Raw genomic sequence first — 24,669 nt, 5'->3', positions numbered from 1 at the left:
AAGCATTCACACATGGGGCAAAACATTTCAGTCAGTGAACAATTTATAGAATTCAAGGTGACAATGCAGAAAAAATGCTGAGGAAAACCTTATTGTTCGTTCTTAAGAGCAACGGAAAACTAGAAGTGGCAAGGATACATCTAGTCTTTTAATACCAATTACAAAAAAGTTAAATACGTATGTTCCCATAAACGAAAAAAAGTTGATGCCTTAATATGTGCAAATATGTGGAGATGGACTTTCTCCAAGATTTTTTGGTTTTAAATTCATCATTGTCCCTGTCTTTACCATCATCGTATGGTATATTAACACTTCTACTCACCAATACAAGTTCCATTTTCTGCTTTGGTCATTCCATTGGGACACAGGTCAATGCACTTATAGCCACCACGGGTGTTTTTGCAAAGTTGATCAGGCCTGCATACATTCTGCCTGCACTCATTTACATCTTATTTTAAAAAAAAAAGAAGCAAGAATGGAAATGAACTCACTTCCTTATGCTCACTTCCTAAAGAGCAGAATAATCCAACTGTAATTATACTGTGTACACGCATCTGAATGCATTTCACGTGCATTTATCAGTCAGCCCAATTCCACTTCCTCTGCCTTTCAGTACTGCTTTACAAACAGATTCAGCAATGCATACTAAGTATATCATCCATAGTACGATTTTCATTCATAGAAGTTTCTGATAACAAATATAGCAACAAATAAATGTTGAAGCATGTCCATTCGAAAAAGGGAATTAACATTCAAAAATTAATTCATACCCATGCATTTTCTGCCCTTTAGCTGGTATCCTGGATCACAACCACAGTGGAAACTTCCTATAGTATTGAAGCAACGCTGATGACAGGAGTTGGACTCTTGACACTCATTAACATCTGTTGAACGATACAAATCCTTGATACCATAGCTGGGAATTGCCTTGTCCTCATTTACCTGAACAGTGTTTTGGTTGAGTCAACATTCTGGACTCTGCTTTGAGCTCTAGTTATTACACTACTGAGGTATGTTCAGAAGTGTTTACTTCTCTCACTTCTTTGTAAAAGAAAATGCACATGGGACACAAAGGCAAGACTGTGAGGTTATTCCCCGATAGGATTTTAAATTCATTTCTAAAGATGGAAAAAGCAAAATGTTTAAAAAACCCCCAAAAAACAAAAACCACAAAAAAAACCCAAACCCCAAAAACCCACAACCTTAATAATGAAAATTTATAGACACTGTATTTGGAGATGCATCTTTTAAAAAGTTACTTTCAATTGTCACACGAAAAAAAAGACAGCATTTTCAGTTTATGAAAGCCAACACCAAAACCCAAAGACCTCTCCGCACCTTGGCAGCTAAATCCATCAGCTGTCCTCCTAAAGCCGTTCCCACATCTAACCACGCAGCGGAACGAGCCAATGATGTTTTCACAGTCCTGGCCAGCATGGCACGTATGTCCACCTAACGCACACTCATCAATATCTATAATTAAAAACAAGCTGTAAACCTCACTATGTCAAAATGAAACACAGATTAAGCAGTGACTTGAGCATGATCAACTATGAAAAACTTGATTGCAAATATATTCAGGTATGAAATAATTAGAATACCACCAATAAATTATATTCCTATAATGAGAAAACGGCCCAGCCCGAACAGAACATTTCTCTAGCGATTTAAGTGCCGTGGGGCTTTTCGTACCCAACCTGTCCACGGCAATACTTATCTTACCCTGACACGTCCTACCATCCGCAGAGATCGTGAGGCCATTCGGACAGGAGCAGTAGTAAGATCCCATGGCATTATGACAGGTATGGGAACAAGGATTTCGCACAGCACATTCGTCTTCGTCTGGAACAAGGAAACGTTTGAAAAACCAGTGAGACTTCACAAGACTTTACCAGAAACGATACCAAACAAACCCTTCATAAGAGGCCTATGTCTGGTAGAGCCTACAGGGTAGAACTAGGTCTAGCAATGGAGCAGCTGCACAGAAGCGGTTCAGCGGTGCATTCTCCACTCTTATTTTCACGGTTACCAAACCTACGCTAACACGGCTTGCTGGAATCTTGCGTTAGCTCTGCCGGACTGGGTCACTACCGCGGTAATGAATGTTTGATACAATCTTTTCCAAAGAATCTCTTTCAACAGAACAGATGGGTTTCAGTGTTAGACTTAAGATTTCCTAGATATATGTGCAAAGATTAATATGTCCCATATTAAAGTTTTAGAATATATATTGTTTTATAGATGATACTGCAAGTGGAAAATTGTTTTAGCGATCTTATTTTCAGTCTTCCTGGTTTTAAACCTTTTGGATGATGTCGTGTTTGTTTCTTGTATAACTTCCTTCATTTATAAGCTTTCAAGGGGCAATGAAATAAGTCCACAAAAGTCTATCAGATAATTGTTCCCCAAAACAAACGTGACTCAGTCGTCTAGAGACAGCTAAAATGGTCATAACCTTCTCTTCACCTCCACCCCCCAAGCAGGAACTTGTGGGCTGTTGTCTAGGTTGCCAACACTCGTCCTTCCCTCCAGACAGATCATGTAGTGCTTCATTGCTTTGCAGGCTCAGCAGATACTGTGGCTCAATGTCCCCCAGTTGTATCTGAGGTACTGATGAAAAGCTGCCTGGGAATTACTTATATTCTAGATGAGTGCAGAAGTGACGTCTTCATCTGCCTTTGGATCCACACCCTTTTATCAATGGTAGCTTACGCTTTTTGAAGTACGTATTGCATCCTTTGAAACTCTAGGTAAAGGTGATGTAGACTCTGGTGGTTGAGTACTGCATCCAGCTCTGGGGCCCCCAGCACAAGGCAGACATGGACCTCCTAGAGCAGGTCCAGAGGAGGCCGAGGCAATGGTCAGAGGGCTGGAACAGCTCTGCTATAGAGAAAGGCTGAGGGAGCTGGGGTTGTTCAGCCTGGGGAAGAGAAAGCTCCGGGGAGACCTTACTGCAGCCTTTCAGTACTTAAAGGGGGCTTGTAAGAAAGATGGAGAGACTTTTTACCAGGGCCTGTACGGGCCCTGGTAGAGAGCCAGGACAAGGACTAACGGTTTTAAACTAAAAGAGGGTAGATGTAGACTGGAAATAAAGACTACATTTTTTGCGATGAGGGTGGTGAGGCACTGCAACAGGTTGCCCAGAGAAGCTGTGGATGCCCCATCCCTGGAAGGTTCAAGGCCAGGTTGGACGGGGCTTTGAGCAACCTGGTCTGGAGGAAGGTGTCCCTGCCCATGGCGGGGGGGTTGGAACTGGATGATCTTTAAGGTCCCTTCCATCCCAAACCTATGAGTCTGTGATTACACACCAGCCTTGTCACATCATTACCTGAACAGTAAGGCCCAGTTGAGTCCAAACCAAACCCAGCAGGGCACTGGTTGCTACGATCTCCTGTATGGTAAAGGAAGCACATGTTACTTGTGGATGAAAATATGGCCATTTTATTACTTTTTAAAAACCGTTTAACATTAAGAATTGCAGCCCAGCTATTTATAAAAGATTTATTATTCTTGGACACTAAAATAGAAACTTTTACAATCCAGACTTTAGTGGTTTTTCTGCTTGGGCACTAAAAGTCAGTAGTATGTGGGATTTGCTGTTTTGAAAAACATTAAACAGGTGGGGGGTTTCCCTCAGAGCGACTGCAAGTTGCATCCCAGCCTAATAAATCCTGCAAAGTTCCTCCTTAAAGTTTTCATTATTAAAAGAATAGACCATTCAGTTTCACTTCACGTAAAAGGAGGGAAATAAACCCAAACCAAACAAATCGCCGTGTCATAGATTGTGGGAAGTCACTGTAGAAGCACACACGTGCGTACTATGAACTGCAATGGAAAACTGCTCAATGACCTGCTGCTTGAAAATTGATTCAATAAATATGTAATTTTTAAAAAAGCAGTATATTAATTAATATGCAAGTTCAGTAAAGGCTTGGCCAGATTTATGCATAGGCATAACTTGGTCTGGAGACTTCCTTTTATCAGACCTCTTTTTAAAATGGGAAAAAAAAAACCTTACTTGGTTTTCAAATTAAACAATGAGTTCATAGTCTGGTAAGTGGGAAAATCATTATATTACTTCATTTAGAATGTTGTTATTGAAAAGAAAGACTGAGATAGGCAATCCCACTGTTTCATTTACTTTCAAACTGGGTTACTTCATTTGAAAGATGATGTTAAGCCTTACTGTGTAAAAAAAGCCCAAATACTATTTAAAAAGATAACAGGACATTCTGCTCCTAACCAATTATGACTTCTCAAAGGAAAACACGCTTACACAAATATATGCCCTATTCCTTAAGATCACTTAAATAGAAGTTAATAAAAGCCAGCAGTTGGTAATGCTAAGATGCAGTACCACGGATGATGCAGCTGCTAGCTCGCCACCTCTGTGTTAGGACTCCCCAGATTTACAGACCGTACATAAGCACGTGTCTACACAGCGCTGCGTAACCATGCACCATTCGTATCTGGCCTTAAAAAATATATCCATAAAGTACCAGTAAAGTTTTCAAGCTGCAGGTCAGCATCATATTTTCTGTACATGCCAAATAATTCCAGAGAAGTTAAATCGGAGGAATGGCTTAGGACATTTTACCCATTTTAGTGCTGAATTTTGAGTGTTCTTCCACCTCATTACTACCTTACTTACATTTATGTGGTTTTTGCTGTGAGAAGAAAATAAGCAATCCTTTTTCTTAATCGCTATGCAAAACCAAAGCCAAACATAAAACCCCACCAGCACTTGACCCCACACAAAAGCGACAGTAATTTCATTTTAAAGAATGAAAGGTACATGCAAGGAAATGGAGAAATATTTTAGATTGACTCTCTGACGCTACGGGTGATGCTATTAGCAGTGTCAGCAAATGCAGACGTACATCATCGACGAGAACTACAGCTGAAGAGTAAGTGCAAACCGCAACAGCTTTTACGTATTAGTCTACAGGTATATTAACAAGACATGTAGGTCCCAGGATCTACAATAAAGTTACCCAAGTTTCACCGCATTTCCTCTTTCAAGACCATAACTTTTGAGAATAGGTAATGAATTCTAGGAAGATAGGACATTATTTTTCCATTGGTTTATTTTTGTGAAAGATTAGAACAATACCTTTTGCAATGGAAGCGTGGATTTTGAAAGCCACAGTTTCTTCCAGTGGGTTGTACTCCGTTGTAATAGAGGAAGCGTGGAGTGTTTCCACCAAGAAAGGCATCTTTCCTTTAGTGTAGTCATAGGTGATAGTGTGGTTCCATGTATAGGGAACACTAACTCCATCTATAGTGAAGAGACGAGTGGAATGGGCATACAGTTGCCCAGGGCCGGTTTGAATATAGTCTTCTGTGTAATCCTGAAACAGCACGATTCCTGAATCAGCCACTGAGTACAGCCAAGACCAACTGTGGTCTTCGTGTTCTAAAGCAGTATGAGACGTATTCTGAGAAAGATTTTTTTTTCCAACAGCTGAACAAATCGTATTTCACACAACACATGCCTTTTTTACTCTTATTTTAACTGTTGAACCTTAACAGCATCTGATACATTACTTTAAGAAACAGGCTGTGGTACTGAGGATCCTGATGATGGGGGCCAGAGCAGAACATTTCCAAAAAAACCCTGAAAATGATCTTACTGTTCAATAACTCTCTTTTGAGGTCTAAATATTTTTTTTGTATTCTAAGTCAGATGCTAACAACATGTGCTAAATAAAGAATCAGTAGAGAAAAATCCTGCCACTGAAAAAAGGTATAAATATTGGACATGCTACATATTGCAGTGTATCAACAAGAACTTCATGTATATATTTATTGTACTGTTAAAACATTTTCACTGGTTACCTACCACTAATTACCACCTTTATAGAAACAACTTCAAAGAACGTTCTTTCTTTTACAGTAAAACCAATTATCAAGCACCTGGTTTTAAACCAAAACTTTAACACCATGTATTATATTAAGCAAAATGTTTTTCATGTCTTATACTAAACCAAAAAGGTAGAAAAACAGTTCCTTTGCACTCCATCTTTCTATCAGGAGTACAAGGTCAGTGACAGAAGCTATCTCTAGGAGCAGTAGAGAATTATCTCCTAGAATCAATAGGCAGAGCAAATCAGTAGCGAGATTATAACCTCTTACGATCATGCAAACCACCCTCTCTAATCATTCCTGAAAAAGTACATAGAGATGCGTCATTCTTTGAAAGAGCAAATTCTGTAAAATATTTCAGATTAATTGCATAATAGGACTGTTTGCCATAATAGATATCTCCACAAGACACAGTTTTGATGCTGTAGCAGAGAAAGGAGGACATCATTAACAGCATCATGACAGCATGTATGGTAAGAACACATAAAATACCCCGTGATGTAATCTGATTCAGAACCCGTTAATCCCCTGTCTTTGCAACTTTATCAGCCACAGGGATGTTTCTCTGCCAGACTATGTATAATTGTAGCTGCAAACAAATCATCAGTAATATTCAGAAATGTTTGCAAGGTGCCATGGTATAAAAGAGCTGGCGTCATCCTCAGGGAGGCCAAAAAGTCAGGCAGGTTTAAGATGCACCTTCACAGCTCTACTGAAAGCAGCACCTGACACCTGCCTGGGATAACTACCCCCGAAGACACTTCTCGGTGCTACCTTCTAACATCTGAAAACCTTGAGTGACCAATACTACCTTCCTGACAACAACTTCTTGTTTTCAAAGGCCACGTGAACATCTGTCAGTTAAACCAGGCACAAAATACATCACATACAGTAAACCAGTTTTCGGGGCTTAGTGTCTACTGCTTTAATATAGATGAGAGAGGGGTATGTAGTGATGAGAGAAGGGGGTGGTATCTCGAGCAGCTTTACCTTCACATTAACATCAGCTACTGACTGGAGCTGTAGCACATGGCCATTCACAACAACATCCAGCAGCAAGGCTCCGTCTGAATCCAAGCCCCGGGCAATATGAGTCATTCGCAGAATCTCACCTATGGATTTTAAGAGCACACTGATTTATAAAACTTCCTAACCAGAGACTCGCGTTAGCCACACAGTATCTGAACTGGGATCCCTTGACCAGTTATTTTATATTCATATTTTTATAAGGCGTACCATGCCTATAATAAAAACCATTACATGTTTCAAATTACAGCTCTAAAAGCTATATTTAAGCCTCAGAAAGCCATAGTCATACAAAAAATATTGGTGTAAGCACAAGACTCAAAATGCAGCAAGTTATGTGCTATTTTTTAAGAAACGCAGTATCTATCCAGCTTGTTGGAAACAGAAAGAGATGGTATATCACAGGTAACTAACCAGTTGCAAACTCCACTTGAGTTTCTCTCTTGAAGACCGCATCAGTGAGCGTAAACCCATTCATTGCTTCTCCAATTTCTTTTGCAGTTGTCCAATAAACCGGGCTGAGTATGGAAACAAGCTTTCTCATCGCTGGACCTGGAAGAAATGCGACGAAACATCTGAGAGCTTTTTTTCCTAACATCATGCAACCCACATCAGTAGGAGTTGAAAATGAAGACCTAAAACTAGTGTAACCCTTAAGATTTAAACCAGAAAAAAATACGTATTGGTATATTCAGAGGAATCATTTTACAAATATTAATGTACTAGAAGTAAATATTGAAGATTCCCTTTCCCTCTCTCTGCCTATGAAAAGCTTAGATCAGTTTCTTCAGTGACACTTAATGAAATGAAGTGGTGAAAACTGACATTGCACAGAATTCAGCCTGGCTCAAGGCAAAAGGTGATAAAAAGTAATAAAAAGCCTACCAAGGCTCCGAGGGACGTTTGTAATCTTTGCTTCTATTACTCTAGTTTCAGAGTCAGAACTGTCTGTTACTGTGGCATTCAGGAAAGCAATTCCAAATTCAATATCATTAATATTTCCAATGATGCTGCCTTTGGCATGTGAAGGCCCACCTGTGCAGGGGAGGGAAGGGAGGAAGGAAAAAAAAAAGGCCCATGTGAAAACTCTGCTGTCTGATATTTTGGGGGAGAGAAAATTCAGGAATATTGTCCAGCATTTTAAGAAGTAAGGATATTTCTGCATATATTACTACATTATTTGCAAGAGTAAAGCTCACAACCTGCAAGTAACAGGATGCTGTTATATGTGGTCTGAGATATACGCACAACAGCATGGGACCACCTTACGCACTCACCTGAAAAGCAGCAGTTGTTTAGGAGTTACTCTAGTGCCATGTAACAGGTTAACAAAAAATTTATCCAGTTGAAGTTGCAGGGGAGATTTAAGCCAAAAAAATTAAATTACTTGGTCAACTGGCCAAGACACGAGAGAGTACCAGTCAAGTTAGGAGTGCCACAGGCTTTCACCACATTGTCACTGTGTGCAGGCGCTAAGTTAACTCACCAGGACACGCTTGGATATTACACCTGGATATTTGGGAGGAGTCTCCAGGACAAGGACGTCCGCGATTTAATGGGGCTGGATTGCTGCACAGGCGTATTCGGGTCTGCTCTCCTCCTCCACAAGAAGCAGAGCATTGGCTCCATGTTTGCCACTGCCCCCAGTTTCCATCCACTGCAGAAAGAAAGAATGAAGAAAGCGACTTTTCATTTTAAATGCGTCGGGCTGCATCAGTGATGCTTCTGTGTCATTCCTTCTTGATGGAACCGATGTGATAGAGAATAGAAAGAGCTAAAAGTATGACAAAAACACCTTATGGGCAGGCTGAAGTGAACACTTCTCCCCTCAGAAACACACCACCTTTAAGATTTTGTTCCTATACCAGCTGTACTGGAGACAAGGAGTCTCCTCCAGGGGATGTTTCCAGTATAATGGTTGGAGATTTAGCAAGAGCTGGGTGAAGTTCTTCCCTATGTCATGTTGAAGAGGTACCACTTCATGGCTGACCGGGGAAGCTTTGTGCACGTGTCCCCGTGCGCAGTCCTGCAAGTCCTCCCCAAGGGTGGCACAGGGAGAGGTCTGCTGCGCAGGCAGCGAGCTCAGGCTGGCTTTGGGTGGCTGCCCACGCACCGCTCTGTGGGGAGAAGGGACAGACGAACAACTGCCGCCTGGCTTCTGCCAGGCGCTCTCCCAGGAGGTTCTGGGGAGGTACCTCCTGCCGGTCTCTGCATCTGTTCCCTGAAAGTATCAGGCTACAGAGAAGCTGATTTCAAAACTGAAAAGCACCGTCGCATGTATGCGGACCCATCACAAAGCAGTTCGTAAAGAACAGCTGTCAATATTCAGACTCTCCTGTCATGTTTTTGGTAGCTATCACTGGAGAGACAACCTAGCTGTCTAGAGCTTTGAGTGCTTTTACTCCTACAAAGAAAATATCTGAGATTGCATGGGTATGAAGTTGATGGAAAACAAACCAGCCATAAATCTTGCAAATAAAGAACACGTGTTCTGTCTATCCAAACACTCACAAGAGGTCAGTTAGATTTAGCTTGAAGTACACATGTGCAGGACTCCGCACAGCCTCGATAGCAACGGAGGATACAACAGGAACGTGACTGTACGCTGTGTGAACACAGTATCTGGAAATGCCTAATCCGATATGACATTTGCCCAAAACGGGCAATGATAAGAGGAAAGTAACAATGAAAAAAGTTTGCTTAAGACAGCCATTAGCCAAAATAACAGTAACAAAGGAATTAAAAAGTACAAAAGCAGCAAAAAAATTTGCAGTTGGGGAGGATAAACCCAAGCAAGAGGAGGGTAAGCAAGGAACAATCAGACTGGGCTTGACACTGCAACCTCCATCGAGACCTAATGGAGAACCATCCTCGCGCGCCTCGAGCAGCTGGTATCCAGCCGGTGGGGCTGTGCTACGGGGTGCAACAAGCAGAGGCCCACACCTCGGCTGTGCGGCGGTGGCCTCCTCGGGGGCTTTGCCACCAGCGTGTGGGTCAGCAGGGTGTTGAACGTGGCACACGTACGCATAAAGTTGGAGCTCCTGCATCTCCAACAGGAGGAGGGCGTGTAAAGGGGTGCGCATAGAGGAGGGGTTTAATAATTTTTTTAATCATTATATCAGAATTAATAACAATATAATAATAATCCCTTTCTGGGATGAGTTGTAGAAGGGTGTTTAGAAATTTGTAGGTGTTTAGTAAGTCTCTGGCATTGTGGTTTATCTGCTGTATTGCTGATATTAGAATCATAGAATCATTAAGGTTGGAAAAGACCTCTAAGATCATCGAGTCCAACCGTCAACCCAACACCACCACGCCCACTACACCATGTCCCTAAGCGCCTCATCTACACGTCTTTTAAATACCTCCAGGGATGTATTGATCCTGAATGTGTAAGTTCACCAACTGCCCCTTAGTTATGTACTGTCAATAAATCAGTTAACTGCTTTGATTGTCATTTTATTTAAAGCACTTGAGCTGAGCATTCTTCCCTGCTCCTGGAATAGGTTATGGGAGTTCACTGGGAGCCTCATAAACTGTATTTACTGTAAAAACTAAGTAGAATTGCTAGGTGATTTTCATATGCTATTTCCTGTTTTGAATTATTCCATCTCATTTTGGGAAAATCTAACATGCAAAGGGGGAAATCCTTGTAAGGTGACAGTCATTTAAAGAAAAAAAGTGAGAGTGGATTATTAGATTGTATGAAATTGTAAGTAATTACAGGAATGTTCTACATTCCTTTCATAATATGAAAATCTCGGGTACGTTATGTATACCCTTCCAGGGAGAGCTGCGTTTAGTTTCTCTTAGTCTGAGCACTCACCAGGGCACAGTTCAGTGCTGCATCTCTGGATCTGCATGTCAGCCCCTGCACAGGCCCTTCCACCGCTGGCAGGGCGAGGATTGTCACAGGTCCGGTACCGCCTCATCTGGCCTCCATTGCACGTTCGACTACAAGTTCCCCAGCTACTCCATGGGCCCCAGTTGCCGTGAACTGTAAAAATAAGTCAGATTTTATCTGTCTTCCTCTTAAGAACAGATACGTAAAACCAGACAGTCAAGCTAGGAAACTATTCCTGTTGGAGAGTAACTTTTAAATTTCTTTTCCCAAAATAAAAATAAAAAACCCAGACAATTAAAGATTTAAGAAAGTTATCTTGTCCAGCATTCAGCGATTTCTCAGAGCATATTAACAAACTCCAGAATGTCGTCGTAGGAAAGTAAGCAGCACATGTTATTACACAAATGAGCGGCTGCACTCTACTGTGAGATACAGAGAGATTCACTCTGCAGTGCTTCCTGACTGGGCAGATGTACCTTCAGAGCGGCGCGGGACCTCCGACAGCCCGGCAGGACCCTACGGACCAGCTGCTACTGGTTTGTGCTCCTAACAGCTGATGTTTGAAGCGTCCGTCGCGCTGACTGATTAAGAGATGCTTTCACTCTTGCCAGGCAGCTAATACCAGTTGCCTGTGTTCAGACCCCCTAATTTTTGTGGGAGAGCGTGATCTGTGAGGGCTTCCTTCCTCTCGTGCACACATACAAACCCAGTAAGTGGATGAGCAGCCCAAGCCAAAGCACTTACTCGGACAAGGATCGCTGTTGCAAAAATCAATTTGTATGTCGTTTCCTTCACATTTGTGACCCCCAAACTGCGGGGCTGGGTCTGAGCAGTGGCGCGTTCTCTGCCTGCTGCCTCCTCCACAGGACACGGTGCAGGCACTCCAGCTGCTCCACGTGGCCCACTTCCCGTCCACTGGTGAGAAAGGCATAGCATGGTACAGATACAGTCTCCGACATTAGAAATAACGGAGTACATCAGTGCTACATCAGGGTAAAGCTGACTGTAGGATGTTATTGACTCTTTTAGAACATCTCAGCTACATAGGGATTTCTACAAAGGGATTTCCCGGAGTGAAAGCTGGAGAAAGGCATGACCTGTCTCTTAAATAACCTGTCAGCCTGACCGGAATCATGGTCAGGGATCACTCAGCCTGCAAGCTCTCCCATTTTTAGGTATCTGTAGGCGAGTGAAACCATATACAAAATAGTCCCTGAAATTACCACACTGGGCAGATGGCTGGTACGAGCGCCATCCCAAAACCCCAGACTTCTCTTGTGCGTCCTCCTCTGGCTGCAGCTGCACTGCCTGAAGTGTAACATCGCCACCTTCTCCCCCCTGCTTCCTAACCAACCTTTGATTTACTGGCTCAGCTGTTAATAGGAGTTATTACTAAATTATCTCACAAGAGCCAGGTCTAAGCAGTTGAGCAGTAAAATCTTTGATCTCCCAAGACGTGGTGACACAAACTGTTACGGGTACATCCACTCGAGTTGGTGGCTGAGAAGAGGGCTATTAGCCACAAACTAGCCGTAAGCAATAGCATTCTCAGCAGCAGCACATCGAGCCGGATAAACGTGCAACATCGAGCCCTCAGTTGCTCAACTACCACAAGGTCAGTTCTCTCTTCTACCAGTTGATAGTTACAGTGGGGACTCGGCGCAGGAGCCGGCATGTGCAAAAACGGAGCATGAAGCCAGAAGGATCTAGTCTGAACTGCTGCACTTTCCACTTCGTGAAATTTCCCTTCGTTATCCCTGCGCTCAGCCAAATATAGAGGTTGTATTTCAAAAGTGTGGGTTTTCCTATCCAGTCATGAAGGACTCACTGAAATGTGGAAGAAAAGGATAAATGAATAACAGAACCTAGGAAAATTCTAAAAAAGAAATGTTAACTGCCAAGGATTTAAAATGCTGCTTTTGCACAGTGGCAGGGTAAAGGAAGAGAGACAAGGATAGGAGAAGAAATCCCATACGTTAGGTCTATAGAAGGATGCTAAAGATAGTGATGGGGCCAGTGAAAATAAAAGGCTCGAATGGAATTTTTTCAGGGACAACACTTTCAGAACTGGAAAGCTTTCGATATAAATTAAGTAGAATTTGGAAAGGAAATGACAAGTTTGTCATCGTTCTCTGTGTCCAACACGTCTTACCTGGGCAGCGTCTCTTGTTGCAAACCTGCATCTGTGCATCAGACCCCTCACAGTACGATCCGTCGTGTGAAGGGGGAGGGTTATTGCAGAGCCTCAGCCGTGTCTGAGTACCTTTCCCGCAAGTCTCGCTGCACGGACCCCATGGCAGCCAAGAACTCCACTCACCATCCACTGCAAAGGCAGCACAGCTCTAAGACTGTTTAAGCTACACAGCTGCTTTAACTTCAAATTACAGCTCCACAGCCTAAAGGCAAAAAAGCTACGTTGTTTAATACCAATAAATGAAATATTCTGAATAAGCCCTTGCAAAACGTTCGCCTTGAGCAACAGCTGAAATGGATCAGCGGTTTCCAAAAGAGAGATTAATTCTTTCCTTTTTGTTTTCTGAATACATCACTTCACCTCACTACAATCTTGGAACAACAGAACTGAACGCTTGATCAAATCTGGTGTTTCCCTAAGCTACCTGGCTCTGACTGTCCTGTGCTAGGCTGACGGTCTCGGCCAGGGAAGGGGCACGCTAGCCAAAAGCTGGCACACAGCTGCAGTGGCTACCAGTCAGCAGGAGCCAGAACTGATTTCGTTGCCAAGATCTAGAGAAATGAATCTCAGGCCAGTGGATGAACATTTGGCATCATGGTGGCAGCACAGCCAGGGAAAAAAGGGAAAAATCAACACAAATTGTATAGAAGGAAACATGCCAGTGGTGAAGGGTTACGAATAAAACACAACCTGTCAAACGCAGGAAGCACTACCAAGACAGGAAGGAAACCTGAACATTCAGCTAGTGAGGAGAAAGACATGGCTGAAAATTAAACAAACAGAGGAAAACATACCGATAATGTCTTAAATTATTAACTATTATGTTTTACATAGCTTTTTAATAGGGTTTTTTTCATTTTAATTAGTTTTGCACGGTAGATTTAAAGTAGTGAGTTTTACTCTGTGAGCACGTGGGTAACAAACGTTGAAAAACATCAAAATACAAAATCAACTTTTGGGGGGGTGTAGAAATTGCTGAAAATTTTCCTTGCACTTACTTTTGTGACTTCTGCTTCCAAGAACTACTGCCATTCAATACATGACAAAACTTTTAAAATAAAAAAATTCAGAGTTTAATTCTTTCATAATTTAATAATCTGAAACAAGTTGAGAGAATTCGGGTTTGGAGGGGAAAAAAAAAAAAAATCTATACAGAAAGCCCCTTACGCAACCAATTGTAACCCAATCTTCTCTTACCTGGGCAAGGCCTAATATTACACATGACTGAATCCACAGCGCTGCCATCACAGGGCTTCCCGCCGTGCTGAGCTGGTGGGCTACTGCAGGTTCTGGTTCTGGTCCTGTTACCTTGTCCACAGCTCTTTGAACACTCTTCCCATAGCCCCCACTCCGACCAGCTACCATCCACTAAGAAACAGAAAACCCCACAGTTTTAACTAAAAAATAGTTTTGCGGTATTTATTGAAATTTCCTCTTTCTTTCCACAAAAGCCAAAATGAATTCCAACTTCTTAGAAAAATAAATCTGTCATGAAGATCCGTGGTGATAAGGGTTCACTGTTAGGGCACTTAATATAAGGCACATTGAAAGTATCAATTAATTAAAGAAATACCTGGACATGGCTTGTTGTGGCAACTGCGTACGTCTGTATCAGGCCCCTCACACCTCCTCCCACCGTTCGCTGGAAGAGGGTTGTTGCACTGACGGACTCGCTCCTGAACACCTTGACCACAAGTCACGCTGCAAGGTCGCCATTCAAGCCAATCCGAAAATCCACCATGCACTGCAATGGGAAAAATGATGCTGTTTGTAACGTGCTTGTGCTTATAACTCTCTTAGACCGATTCAGCACAGTGAAAAATGCGCTTCATAAGCCATACTTGGAAATCCAACTCGCTTCACATCTTCACTACTGCAGAAATATCTTACTACAGTTCAGAGAATGCTTCAGCTGCTTTGGGACAGTTATTGCTCATGCTCCTAAATGCTTTTCTTTAGCGGTACAATTAAGTTATGATATACGTTCTGAGGATGGGATCTAGTTCAAGATCCTTTCATTATTATTTATGTCTCTCAATCCTTCACACAGCTGGATGAGTATACCAGAAGGAACAAAGTTATATGAAGTAGAAACCCACTGACATCTTGGACTAGGCTTAACATGTACCTAATGCGTATATGGAAGATAGGATAAAATATCTTATCCATAAAATGTGGATAAGATAAAATCTTAATCATATTTATTCACAATTAACGCTGGAATCTACCAGCTTGATAGTCACTGTCCTATATTTTGTGCACCTACCCTGGACAGTCAGTGGTACTCTAACAAGAACAGATCCCATTAGATTCCTCGCTACACACTCGTACTCAGACGTATCTTCCTTCCGTGCTGCGACAACTCGCAAGGAGCCGTTAGACAGGACGGCCACTCTCTCATTGCTCACAATCGGATGACCTTGGCGGGACCATTTGATGGTTGGAGGAGGCTCTCCATTTGCCTGGCAGTTCAGCATTGCTGTGGCACCAGCTTCCACAACCGTCTCTACAGGTTCAACAGTAATGACTGGGGGACCTGGAAGAGAAAGGTTTCTTCAGGCAACAGCACATGGTTACATTTTTTTCATTGTATTGAATATTAAAGGTCTGATCGGAAAGAGAGAAAAAAAAATCTTAAGTCACTTGCTTTGACTAAAATTATTATTGTTGACCTTCCACTGTCAAAATATCTGCAAGTTAAAACGACAATGATTTTTAATATGTAGCAACCTGAGGACCAAGGTTGGGATTGAGGCCTGACTATATGAGCACATAGTCGTCTTTATTGCTAAAATGTGTTGCTTTTCATAAAACCTGCAGGAAGATGCTATTAATCATGTCCAGAGGCTGAGACATAAGTAACAGATCCATACTGCTTGAGGCTGTAATAGAAAAGGGATGTTCAGAAATTCTACCTCTAGTGAAAAAATAATTTTAAAATACTATTTCTGCCAAAAATAAAATATTGTCAGTGCAAGCTGGGATTCATCTCACATAACCTTCTGAATTTAAAAGTTAAGAGTCTAGTTTAATCCAGTTGTATAGACATCCTCTCTGGTCAGCTAAGAGAAACGGGCCCCTTCAGAAGGTGATCACCCCATTCTAAGTTGGTTTCTAAGATGAGGCTGAATCACTCTCTATGCTTCTCTTCTTTGACCTCAATCACTAGCTTAGACTAGACTCTTAAATATTAATGATGAAAGATGAGATGAATCTTAACCTACAGCGCAGTGCCCAACCTCCAAAACATCAATGGGAGCTGCATACATCTATCCAAAGGTAGGTTATCGCTCCAATCTACTGGCATTAAACTTATCACTTTGAATCTTACTCTGAAGCGTTAGCGTCAGACTGCGTTCCACCACACCAGCATCATTGGTAGCCACACACTTGTAGTCACCAGCATCTTCATTCTAAAGAAGTGAAAATCAAATAGTCATATAACCCGTCAACACGTACTGAGGGTTTCAGTTAACAGTGCACCTCCTGTAGGTGAATTTTCTGCAACACAGCATGGCAGGCACCTTAAGAGGCACCCAGTTAGATTCGAGAGTATCCCAACATTTTGCTTTTATTAACATTAAGCTGATATTGTGAATTATTTTTAGTTATTATCCCATTTTTTATTTCCTTCAACTCTTTAATTCTGAGGATCAATTTTTTTTTTTTTATTTAAATGAACTCAAGGGAGTTAAAACTGCTGGTTTTAACCCCATTTCAAAATACAGGCATTGGTTTACAGAGGTATAATGGTCTTGCAATTCATATTAGGAATTTAGATGCTAAGAGGTTTGCACCTGGAGAATGCAATTGCTTTTCAGCTGACCTGACTGGGTAGAACCCAGGATTTTTTAAGGTCAAAAGCAAAAGTCCCATTTAATTGGGCATGACCACACACCAATGATTAGTATGTAGATTCAATTCTGACAATTAAAAAGAACGATAGCCCCCCTGGTTTTTTTTTGTCACAATAATTTGAGTCTAATTCTAGTCTGAATTAAAACAACATTTGTTAAAGGTAAAAGCAAAAGTGGATTCAATGTCTAGCTTCACTCTTTCAAAACAATACCATCTGGAATACCTTTATTAATCAAGTACAATGCAGAAACACATGATAACAGAGCAGTGACTCACTACAGTGCCGTAGATAGCAAGAGAACCATTGTTAAGCTGTCGAATCCTGTTGCTAATTGGAACCCCAACTCCTTTTTTGCTCCACTGGATGGTTGGAGGTGGATCTCCTCTGACTTCGCAATTCAACATAGCGTTGCCACCCAAGGGCTCAATTCGGCTAGAGTGGTAATCCCCTTTGAAGACTGGAGGCTCTGAAAAAACAAGTGATGGAAGAGAAGTAGCAGAGTCAAAATAAAATGCCCTTAATGAAAATGCTGGTAGGGATCATTCATCTCTGACTTTCTGAAGTGTGAATTTCAACCTGTTTTGATTTTTCCCATTTAGCTATCGACAAGGTATCAAATACCAGGGGTAACAGTTTTGAACTGAAAGAGGGTAGATTTAGATTAGATATTAGGAAGAAATTCTTTACTGTGAGGGTGGCGAGACACTGGAAGAGGTTGCCCAAATAAGTTGTGAATGCCCCCTCCCTAAAAGTGTTCAAGGCCAGGTCAGACCCAGCTTTGAGCAACCCTGGTCTAGTGGAAGGTGTCCCTGCCCGTGGCAGGGGGGGTTGGAACTAGGTGATCTTTAAGGTCCCTTCTAACCCAAACCGTTCTATGATTCTACTATCAAAACAGATGGCTGGGTGAAACTGTCCAATAGTGACCACAACTACTGTTATTTTACATACCTTTGACGTACACAAAACCAATAGCTTTGATCGAGCCAACTGTGTTTTCTGCTGTGCATACGTAGGTACCAGAGTCATCTTTAGACACTCTTTCGATAACAAGTTCACTGTGTCCATTTACATCATCGTATTGTGCTGAAGGGAAAACACACCGTAAAGGGTTACTTCAATGATTTTAAACGTATACATCTCAGTGGCTGGTATGTCGTAAGACTGATTGAATTATAGTGCTATTCAGCAACACAGCTCAATGGCACTGTGCCATTTCATTTCTGAGACACCTCAGAAACGCACAGAAAAGTCATTGCTATGACATTTGCCCACATGCATGTATTCACTTAAGTTGTCCCCTAATGTCGAGCTTTGTGCATCTGCTTTCTATGAACTGCTGAGGTTTTCTTCATATTTAAGAGAAATAGCATTAGTTGTTGGATGCTGAGTAAATATCATCGGATACTGAATGTTCTTAATGTGTTACATTATTGGCTACAGAAGAGGAACAATTTCTTAATTATCTTCCTTACAGCTTTGTCTCAGAGGCAATTTAATTACATGATTGCATAATACTGAAGATATTCCTCACACAATCACTGCCTAACAAGTTTGTTCTCTCTAGATGTTTTTTCTTCCTTATCCTAAACTAATTGCAATGCTGCGTGGGGGAAAACAATTCTAGAGTGGAATGACCACTAAGACCCAGTGTTACCCACCTGGAATGATGTTATTGTTAAAGGTCCATGTTATTTTGGGTACAGGTATCCCAGTTGCTTTGCAAGTTAATCTGAGCTGTTCTCCTTTAGTCAAAGCTATATCTCCAGGAAGTTCAGTAAAAGCTGGAAGTACGTGAACTATCAGGGTGACAGTGTGTGTGTCTTCCCCAGCAGCATTGTTAGCAACACAGGTGTAACTGCCAGAATCTTCAGGCTGAAAGAAGGCATGTTGGGGAAATTTCAGCTGTGATATAACCTACACAACACTACCACTTGTAACGATAAGAGAATTTCAAAAGGTTTGGGACAAGTGTTCAGTAGAAATGCTCGTTTGAACTCTTTTACTTCCTCTAAATTTGAAAGATGACCTACACTCCTTTTTGCCCTTCCTGAGAGTTTATCACTACAAATTTTTCATAGATATTTTACTCCTCAGTGGAAAATGAAACTTTTACAAAGACTTTGTAACATTAAGAACAAGAAAACAAAATAGAACAAAGACTAATCTAGAAGTGGGTGAAAACGAAGAGAAGCAGGGTCTTATTACTGCCAAACCTGTCAAGTCATAGCTTAGATTTAGGGAACTTACAATAACATTGTCCAAAATGAGGTCTCCATCTGGCACAGCACGGTATTTTCCTACTATTTCTGTTAACAGCGTATTGTCCTTCTTCCAGTTTATTGTTGGTGTTGGAATCCCATCAGCCACACAGGACAGAACAGCCTGGGAGTCCTCCGTGACTGTGTACTGCGCCTCTGTACTGCGAATCTTGGGTGGAACTGTGAGAAAGTTTATTAAAAAGGTTTACCTCTATGGATTATCCAAACACTACTGTAACAGCACACAATACTGGACTGAAGAAATCATTGCCTGGCTCTTCTGTATTGTTTCTTGTCTCCATCAATGACCACCATGAAGCATGCCAGAGAAACGTGGGAAATACTTGTAACAAAGTATAAACTGAGTTAAGGAAATGTAATGTTCTTCCTAAATTCAAGCAACTGGCTGATACTACAACCCAATAAAACTCACCCAGTAAGTAGCACAATTTTCCTGAACTTTTCCCTTCCATCCTAGCTCCTTACCCTCCGTAGGTTCACGCTGTGATAATGCACAGTTTCCGTACAGTCCCACTTACTGTGCACAGTGAGCTCCGTGCTAGAACTGCTGGACCCTGCCACGTTTGCCGCTATGCACGTGTAGCGGCCAGCGTCGCCAGGCTGTACAAACACAACCTGCAGCGCACCGGTGCTAAGAATTCTTCTTCTAATGGACTCCGTTATTTGCCGTCCATCTTTATGCCAGCTGATCTCTGGCCCAGGGTAGCCTTCAGCCTCACACTGCAGAGTGACAGATTGATCGACAGGAACAACATATCCCTTGGGGTGGCTCTTGATAACAGGAGGAACTGAAAAGAATTAAGAAAATTTTTAAAAGAATTAGCTGTTGTAAGAAGCATGGAACTCTTCAGTTCTTAGTGAAAATAATCCTAAAAGCATATTTTGATCCTAAAGTAGACAGACAACTAAAGGGAATAAACCTCCTGGGCTCCATTCAGCGTCACATCAAACAGGAAAGCATTAGGTCCATTTCTGTTGCTCAGAATTGTGTTTTGCCTAACAAAGCATGCACAAATTTCTTGTCTGTAAATCACTACAAGACTTTAAAAGATGATTTACCTTGAACTTTCAGTTTGATCTTCCCCACAGCAGTGCCAGCTGGATTTTGAGCAACACACATGTAAGTGCCAGCATCTTCAACCGTTGATTTTGCAATCTGTAAACTGCCACTGGGAAGAACCATATAACTGTTGCCTAAAAAAAATATAAGCGAAGCGTGACACTTGTTTTGTTTTGTTTTGTGTTCCTTATATGGGTTCCTTATACCTAAGTTTGAATATTCAGAAAAGAGAAAATAAGTTTCTGAGTTACAGCAAGTAGGCTGGAGTGACAGGCTTTAAGAGGATACCTGTTGTGATTACATTGATGCCCTCCTTTTGCCATGTTATTATGGGTCGAGGTGTACCCGTCGCTTCACATGGTAGTAGAATGGGATTGTTCACAATGACATCCAGCGCCCCTGGCTGAGTTTGGATAACTGGTGGTTCTGTGGAACGAAATAAAAAGGAAAATGCAATAGGTTTAACCTTCAAAGCTAGAAATACAGCAGATACTAAAAATCGCATAACCGGAGAGTCTGAGAAGGCTGAATTAGCAATGGCTGTATTCTGCCATCCTGATGAAGAGCTCAGTGGAAGGGCTCTTAAATATAACAAACATGCTCAGCATGAGTATGGGTATAGAATGTGGCCTTACTTCATGCAATTTGCCATCACAGATACATTTTAACTTACCAAAAAGCAAAGAAACAAAAATCTTACAAAAGTGAAATAGAGCAGCATGGACTGGGGGGCTCTATCCAAGGTACCAGAGCTGTAACAAGCAGAGTAGTGACTTTGTGAATAATCAGTGCAGCCGCAAGACAGTTCAGCTGAGCCAGACACTACTTGTGATGGTCCACTCTGGCCTCACCACTGCTCTGCAGCGTACGTATGGATTCAACGGGCAACGTTTACTGACAGAATGCACTTTCTCTCCAGCTTCCCATCTTACCCTGAACGCGAAGAGTAGCGTGTCTGTGAGCTGAGCCAGCCGCGTTCCGGGCCACACAAGTGTACCGTCCCGCGTGCGCTAGCTGAGCAGCAGGTATTTCAATAGCACCTGCAGCAGAGAGAGAGCGCATTACAACATACAACAGTGTCCTGTATTCACAGTAAAACTCTCTTACAGCATCCATCCTAAGAGGTCTATATTTTTATTCTAAGAAATTGGAGAGGGGTTGTTTGGGGGATTGTTTGCATGTATTTAATTAATTACTTCTAGATGTGCACAATTGCACTCTTTCACTGATTTTCTGCAGCTGAATTTCAGTCACACATAGTACCTGAAGAGAGAATTCTGTAGCCATCTCCTCTGGGAAGCAACTTTATGCCATTTTTGGTCCAATGAACTGAGGGGACAGGAACCCCTGATGTGGTGCAGGAAATTACTACTGGAGACAGCTTTGTTACCAAAAGGTCTGTGGCTTCATCTGCTATGGATGGGGGCACTAAAAATGAAGATCAGTGTAAAGGTTACTTGCCCATTTTCATTTTTATGAATTCTTGGAAATAACTTATCTTTCTTGGGAATACCAGAGACTTATGGATATCAGTATCATAAAAGAATGATATAAAAATCTCATCTCAACATTGGAAGGCCCCAAAGAAATTCTGGGTGGCATACACAGGTAATAGCAATATCCCCTCTACCTTGAACAGTGAGCTCAACCGCTCTTTGATCTTCTCCTGCATCATTTGACACAGAGCACTCATAGACAGCAGTGTCATCCACAGTGGGAGAAATGATTACTAAGGAACCTGAAGATAGAAGTCTGAACAAAGAAAACAGAAGAAAGTAAAAGCCATTGAAATACTTCTTGTCTTCTCAGGTAATCAGGCCACTGAATTTGCTGGCTATACAAGATTACATTTAAGCATGGCTAGATTTTTAAAGTGCCAAAATCATCCCTGAAAACTTTAAACCCACGGTGAAAAGAAAACATCTCTCACCTGTATGTATTCTGGTTCTGGTCAACGCTAAGCAGATGCCCATTCTTTTTCCAGCTAATTGCTGGTCTGGGAATTCCAGTGGTTTCACAGGGCAAAGTGGTCTGCACATTTACAGTAACTGTAATATTCGTTTGTCCAGGAGCAATAGTTGGAGGAACTAAGGACAAACAAAGCCTAATTATTCAGAATAATTATATACACATGCACACAGACCCCCCTCATACCTATATATAGAGAGTTGAACTGCCTGAACACATTTACTTGATTTTTATAAAGAGTAACTTGACAGTAGTAAACTTACTAAACATGTAGCATGGGATGTGTCAAGTGAACATTTGGGTGGTATTCCTAAGGCCGTAAATTTCTTCCTTTTTCTTTTTTTTTTTTTTTTAACCAGAGCAGCTAAAAAGGGGATAAACTTAAAATTGGATCTAGCAGAACAAGAAAAGTGATGTAACTGGACTTCAGACTTATAAAAACACATATATTTATCTAAACCCAAAACTTTTACCAAGAACCTGCAGATCAATTCGTTTGCGTTCAGTGCCAGCTGTATTGGTTGCCATACACACATATCTTCCTGTGTCAGTTACGTGTGCTGAGTGGATGTGCAGAGATCCATCCTCTAACATGGAATATCTGAAACAAAGCCATATATTTTTTTTCTACTATCCAGTCAACAGAACCATAGGCTACCCTGGTAGTGCAGAAGGAAAAGATGACTTAGGGTACACAACAAATAGCCTAAACACATGGTGTCTAAATTAGGGCACACAGAGTTTTCTCCATGTGCCTAAAAAAAAAAAGATTTATTGCATTTATTCTGACTTCACTCTTTCCCAGCACATCCAGAAGAAATTATGAAATCTAGCTGACATAGTGATTCCACATAAATGATGACAGATTTGCAGAAAATATCCAAACGCCCTTTTTTATGGTTTCTCATTTAACTTTAAAAACCCTCATTAATGCTTGTACATTTTCTTTTTTCTTTGAAATGTAACTTTAGCATTTTCTCAGTTCTAGAAAATGCCAAACTGCTTCCCCTTAAAACAATCAGAAGACAGAAACCATTCACTACAATAAAAGTTGATACTAGAACATGTATAGAAAGTTTTATATCTTAGAAACTACAGAGTACACTCAAGTAGCTTTTGGTCTGCATGAAATTGCTTGGCTTCATCCCAAAACTCCATATATATAAAAAAAATAGAAAGATCTTTCACGTCTACTGTTCAAAATCTTTAATATCAGAAGAATTATTATTACATTTGGAGTTTTTTGTCCTTCTTAAGAATAAAAGGATGAAACCTTTGGTACTGCTACTTTTCTGTAGAACAACTTCTTTGTATTACTGTTTCTACCACTGTATTTTCCACGTTTGGGTCTATTCGAGATGATAGTACAAATGTTAGTTCTGACCTGTGAAAACAAAACTAATTTACAAGCCATAGAGGTCTAATTAAGCTTTCTGTAATTAATACATTCTTAAAAAACAATGAAGAATATTTATGCTGACTTCCGGACAATACCTTGTATTGTTTCCAGTAAAAATAGCCCCATCCTTCCTCCACGTAATTCTCGGGGTTGGTACTCCTTCCGCAACACACTCCAGAACAGCAGAAGCATTTATATGCACAACAGCAGTCTGAGGACCGCTTCGGATTGTAGGAGCCACTGTAAAGGGAAAAATCACTGATGATATAAGGAAAAAAAAACTTTACGCTGCAATGATTCGAACTCGAGGAGTTCCCTAAGGGGAAAGAGAAAGAGTTTGACAAATTTAGCTTTACCATTGTAAACTAAACACATGAAAACAGATGCAGTAACAGGTATGGGGATCACTGCAAAGACAGAAACAAGTTTCTTACCATTTTGTGTAGTGCATGATAATTGCCATGATGCAGTAGGGAATGAAAAAGAAAGTTTGTCTGAAATGCACTGTAAAGATCCTCTTTGCAAGTTACTGCAAAGGTTATCATATAGCTAAAACAGTAAAAGAGTTCAGCTTATTTAATTCAGCAAAATAAGGCTGTGGTGATATCCTTGCTTCCTAATTAGAAATTAAGGAGAAAAAAGAATTTTAGTTGGACCAGTAAGGACAGTCATTGGGGGGGCACAGTGTAATGCAGGTACATATGACTGGGTTGTGAACAGAATAGAAATAGGAAAAAAGTTTCTTATCATCACCCGAGTGTGAGAATAGAATAGTTTCTCATCAGACTAGAGGTGAGAGAATAAATAGGTTTAAAATGAAACTCAGGCCTATGGTAGTACAGGACAGGTATCGAGATGCATAGGGCCCTTCAAGCCCTATCTTCCTACCATCTCCTGCTTACAGGGGCAGAGAACAAGCCACAGTTTTTAAGTAACTTGCAAAACTGGTGGCCAAGCCAGCTATGAAACCTAGTACCCCAAGGTGCCAGCCAAATGCTTTTAAGGCTAGTGAGAGAACAGAGACAGAGCCTCGGTGTTGGTGGGGCTGAGACGGGGCTGCCAAGAGACCGTGATTGGTTCCTAGCTACTTCAGTGCCTAGCCCCATGTGGTCGGTGGCCGCTTCGGAGCTTGGACCTGATGAGGGTCTGGGCTAGGTTGAGGTTAGGAGGGAGAA

The 24,669-nt window shown here is 41.4% G+C and overlaps 1 protein-coding gene across 1 annotated transcript in view; it reads right to left on the bottom strand.

Annotated features, from left to right (window-relative positions):
* The window catches only part of HMCN1 (hemicentin 1), a 202,959-nt gene that overhangs the window by 11,205 nt on the left and 167,085 nt on the right, over nt 1-24,669 (bottom strand). Inside the window, exons 73-102 of the mRNA XM_075157015.1 lie at nt 23,590-23,734; nt 22,569-22,696; nt 22,058-22,214; nt 21,758-21,879; nt 21,391-21,555; nt 21,060-21,167; nt 20,416-20,553; nt 20,127-20,261; nt 19,586-19,855; nt 19,036-19,226; nt 18,447-18,660; nt 17,737-17,871; nt 17,064-17,254; nt 16,261-16,342; nt 15,196-15,465; nt 14,503-14,673; nt 14,127-14,297; nt 12,888-13,058; nt 11,480-11,650; nt 10,718-10,888; nt 8,378-8,548; nt 7,777-7,926; nt 7,306-7,443; nt 6,856-6,977; nt 5,114-5,351; nt 3,329-3,391; nt 1,723-1,842; nt 1,339-1,473; nt 771-884; nt 323-448 (exon numbers count right to left, since the gene is read on the bottom strand). Coding sequence (XP_075013116.1) covers nt 323-448; nt 771-884; nt 1,339-1,473; nt 1,723-1,842; nt 3,329-3,391; nt 5,114-5,351; nt 6,856-6,977; nt 7,306-7,443; nt 7,777-7,926; nt 8,378-8,548; nt 10,718-10,888; nt 11,480-11,650; nt 12,888-13,058; nt 14,127-14,297; nt 14,503-14,673; nt 15,196-15,465; nt 16,261-16,342; nt 17,064-17,254; nt 17,737-17,871; nt 18,447-18,660; nt 19,036-19,226; nt 19,586-19,855; nt 20,127-20,261; nt 20,416-20,553; nt 21,060-21,167; nt 21,391-21,555; nt 21,758-21,879; nt 22,058-22,214; nt 22,569-22,696; nt 23,590-23,734 — 4,683 coding nt within the window. The remainder of the gene's footprint in view (nt 1-322; nt 449-770; nt 885-1,338; nt 1,474-1,722; nt 1,843-3,328; nt 3,392-5,113; nt 5,352-6,855; nt 6,978-7,305; nt 7,444-7,776; nt 7,927-8,377; nt 8,549-10,717; nt 10,889-11,479; nt 11,651-12,887; nt 13,059-14,126; nt 14,298-14,502; nt 14,674-15,195; nt 15,466-16,260; nt 16,343-17,063; nt 17,255-17,736; nt 17,872-18,446; nt 18,661-19,035; nt 19,227-19,585; nt 19,856-20,126; nt 20,262-20,415; nt 20,554-21,059; nt 21,168-21,390; nt 21,556-21,757; nt 21,880-22,057; nt 22,215-22,568; nt 22,697-23,589; nt 23,735-24,669) is intronic.

This window comes from Calonectris borealis, chromosome 8, assembly GCF_964195595.1.
Source record: "Calonectris borealis chromosome 8, bCalBor7.hap1.2, whole genome shotgun sequence".
Taxonomy (NCBI): Eukaryota; Metazoa; Chordata; class Aves; order Procellariiformes; family Procellariidae; genus Calonectris; species Calonectris borealis.
Note: the sequence above shows the minus strand (reverse complement) of the source record. Positions and strands in the feature narration are given on the sequence as shown.